Source organism: Sphaeroforma arctica (genome assembly GCF_001186125.1).
Source record: "Sphaeroforma arctica JP610 unplaced genomic scaffold supercont1.1143, whole genome shotgun sequence".
In the NCBI taxonomy this organism is placed as follows: domain Eukaryota; class Ichthyosporea; order Ichthyophonida; genus Sphaeroforma; species Sphaeroforma arctica.
In genome coordinates, this window is record NW_014039415.1 from 13,031 (window position 1) to 16,930 (window position 3,900).

Here is a 3,900-nt window from a genome sequence, read left to right on the forward strand (position 1 = left end):
TTGTCTTCATTTCTTATCGAAATATGCGAGTTTTTCCTACATACAAGAATGCAGTTCATATTCGTTCTCATATGTGCGATTACACACCATTCGGTGCTGTCAGACTGCGAAGCAACTCGCGCGGAGCCTCGAAACCCCACAGCAACGAATTGATACGATAGCGGAACGTGTTAAATATGAAGTACTGCTGAAACTACTTACAGAAGGTACGAGTATTATCTTTATATCATCGCAGGAGTATACTTGTTGTATATACCAGTGCTCCGCACTGACATCCAATTGTATTAGTGTCTCATCTATCCAGTGAGGGTGTTATTTGTCCAGCAAAAGAAAGAGTGGTTGTGCATGCATGTGCTGTTTTGTTCCTGTCGAAGGACTCAATCATTTGGTCTGGTAGACAGTTCCATTGCAGGTACTATCATTAACCGTGACCCCTGAAAATCGGATTTCTTGCGTATACCAACCCCATGCATCATCATCAGCAGAGCTTTGGATTGTACTGACCTCCTTTTGTGAGGATATCTCAAGTATCTGTTGCTTCATGTTAAATAAATAAAAATGCACTTGTTGTTGAATATAAACCATCTATCACTAATATATTCTGACTGTGTGCCCCGACTATGAATTATATCTAGGAAATATTTCCGGGCGATCAAATCCAGAGATGGTGGTGACTGTGTCCCACACTATGCCTCGGTTGGGGTTCTTCATGCTGCGAGTGGATGAGAAACATTTTGACGTTGTGGATGCAATCTGTGATTACATGCTGACGGACGGTGATGTAGAAATGTGTGAGAGGGACTGGCCTGCTGAATTGCAGTCATCGAGGCCCATTGGTGAGACTACATTTATACTTCTTAGTCAATTATATAAATATATATATATATATATATATATATATATATAAATATATATATATTAGATTTAGATATATTGATATAGATATTGATATAGATATGTTCGATCTAATCGTTTTTGGTATTTGCTTAATTGTATTTCTGGATACATGCTTCTACGTACACGTACACGTTCTTGGTTTCGGCTGTTATTTACTTCGTGTCAATTTCTCATATATCATTGAAAGCCATTCCTGCTTATGCTCTGCAGCGCATCTAGCATATTCGTACATACCCTAAAGGTTGGTAGTGATTTCCATATACACAAGCGTAGTTTATACACAGGTCCCCAAATAGAACACGTCAAGAAAAATCGTTATATATTGACATTGTACCCATCCATCAGATTTATAATTCACTGTCACACAATAGTCGCTCTTGCACATCCATTCATTTAAAATACACATGCACATACACATACACACACCGCTCGGCGCAGTACTCAGTTGTCGCCGTACACACTTTGACTGGCAGTGAGAGATGCCTCCGAATGGGCAAAGTGGGGCCTGGATCGTATTGATCAGGCTGAAGAAGTGAATAAAAATACAGACCCTGGTACAAAGGACGTGCTGGCTGTAAATGGAGTGGGTGACGGCGTAAGGGTCTACGTGTGCGATACGGGCATCAGGTATTGTACAGACGTATACACACATGTACTTTTAAACGTAGTATATGTACATTCAAACGTAGTATATACACACATGTACATTCAAACGTAGTATATACACACATGTGCATTCAAACGTTGTATATACACACATGTACATTCAAACGTAGTATATACACACATGTACATTCAAGCGTAGTATCTGTGCATTTTCTGTTTGCGCTGGTCTTGGTGTGGGTGGCTCTATACTCAGACGACTGTTGTGCGTGCATGAGACACGTACTCTTGTGCGGCCAGGCCCTTTGATATATAAAATAATTAGACATCCAGAGGGGTATGGCTATGGGTTTTATTAGTGTAGGATGGACTATACAGATCCAATAAAAGCGTTAACATACCTTTCCATACATGCCTGATAACGTGGTTATAAACGCAATCGTCTGTTTCAGGTATACGCACGATGAGTTCAGTGTGAAGCCAGGGAGGAAAGCGGTGAATGCCGAATACGGATTTGACACATTTGGGGGTGACGGTTTTGACAACTATGGCCATGGAACGCAGGTGGCAAGTATGTAGCTATGTTCAGGTCGCGCTTGTACATGTACAGAAAACTTCTTTTGTCGCTCTAAATAATTGTGTACAAGTAAAGTATAAATGTCACGTCTGGTGTCTATATATCTATTTATAGTATTTGCCAATCCGCTGCGAAGCTTACAGTACCTCGCTGGAGGATATATTCAAGCGCTCTGGCTTTGTATGTATACCAAACACATGGTTGATAGGGGCAATCGGTACATATTCCTCTCGTCCTTGATACTAAAACGGTATGTGTACACACCTGGGCCCCAGTAGATCTACCTACACTTCCTCACGCATATAAACGCGTACACCCTATCCAATCACACAGGCGTTGTGGGGGGGTATGCGTACGGTGTTGCGCCGCTGGCCACCCTCGTTTCAGTCAAGGTGATGGATGATGAAGGCAACGGGGACTGGAGTAATGTGATCGCTGGGCTGGAGTTTGTAATGGAAGACTGTGACGGACGTAATTGTCTGGTCTCTTTATCTCTGGCTGCCGGGCCTTTGCCTGCAGACTACCCGCCGGTAGGTCTGAGTGTGTGCGGTGTTGTTGTTGTTATTTGGTACAGGCGTATGGGTACGTGCAAGTGTATGAACGCGAGTGACGAGTGTTTTTTATTATTATAAGACAATGCAGATGCTTCCTACGTTTTATCTCGTGTTCCTAAGTTTTATCTGATAGTTATGTGATAGTTCTTGCATCTTGGTATTATTGTGTGCTGTTGTTTGGTACTTGCGTATGGGAACGTACAAGTGTATGAACGCGACCCGCGAGTGTTGTTTTCTTGCTACACATCAAAGCAAACAAACATATATATATATATATATATATTCCCCCATATCATCTGACAGTCCCTGTTTTTGTATATCTTGCATTCCCATTCACACACCAGACGGCTACGGAGAGAGCCATTCAGGATCTGTACGAAGCCAATATACTGAGCCTGGTGGCCACAGGCAACAATGCCGACGAAGCCTGGAAGTACGTCATATATACTATACATGTGTAGGATAACACGTTGTTGGACTGTCTGTGTGTAGATACTTAACGTGCTAGAACCTGTAGTTGACGGTGTGTAGATGCTCAAATGACGACACGTGCTAAAGTCTCGTCCTTTCATTGCTGTTCAAGTATATCTCTTGTAAAAATATGTGTATAGTAACATGATACGTAATTGTAAAACTGTATTGTAAAACGCCAGAGGTTTGTATCACCCCTTCCGTTTGTGCTTGATGTGTCTTCGCAGCCATTGCATTCTTGTTTAAGAACACGTGTATGTGTGCCACGATGTAATAGTGCGAATATATGCAATCAAGTTATGTTCATGTTTTTCATCGTCAAATACAGTCTTGCAATTTGTTGCCTTCAATCTACTGTGCATGCGTACGTACCCTCGGTTTCCTCGCTCCTAAATACTTGTATCCTCATACGCGAAGATTGTATATGATAATTGACTCTGTACTGACAATATGTTTCACACGTGTAAAATATTGCATCTCCAAACAGATATACGCCCGGCCGTAGCGAAGTAGCATTGACGGTGGGTGGGATAAACGAAGATGACGACCTAGCTTCACAGTCCAATTTCGGCCAAGGCATTGATATCTATGCACCCGGGTACAATATTAAGTCTGCGTGGGCGGGTGCCGATACTAGGCTAGTAACTGGTGCTGGTATGTGATGCAAAGCAGTCCTTATAATATATATATATATATATTTATACATTAATATATATATATAATATATACATCAATATATATACATATATATATATATATATATATATATATATATATATTAATATATATNTAANAATA

At 40.9% G+C, this 3,900-nt stretch overlaps 1 protein-coding gene across 1 annotated transcript in view; it reads left to right on the forward strand.

Annotated features, from left to right (window-relative positions):
• The window catches only part of SARC_10126 (hypothetical protein), a gene marked incomplete at its 3' end in the record, with an annotated part of 5,626 nt that extends 1,862 nt beyond the window's left edge, over positions 1-3,764 (forward strand). Inside the window, exons 2-8 of the mRNA XM_014295839.1 lie at positions 104-206; positions 636-836; positions 1,371-1,524; positions 1,953-2,071; positions 2,411-2,607; positions 2,976-3,064; positions 3,590-3,764. Coding sequence (XP_014151314.1) covers positions 104-206; positions 636-836; positions 1,371-1,524; positions 1,953-2,071; positions 2,411-2,607; positions 2,976-3,064; positions 3,590-3,764 — 1,038 coding nt within the window. The remainder of the gene's footprint in view (positions 1-103; positions 207-635; positions 837-1,370; positions 1,525-1,952; positions 2,072-2,410; positions 2,608-2,975; positions 3,065-3,589) is intronic.
• Between the last annotated feature and the right edge of the window lie 136 nt (positions 3,765-3,900).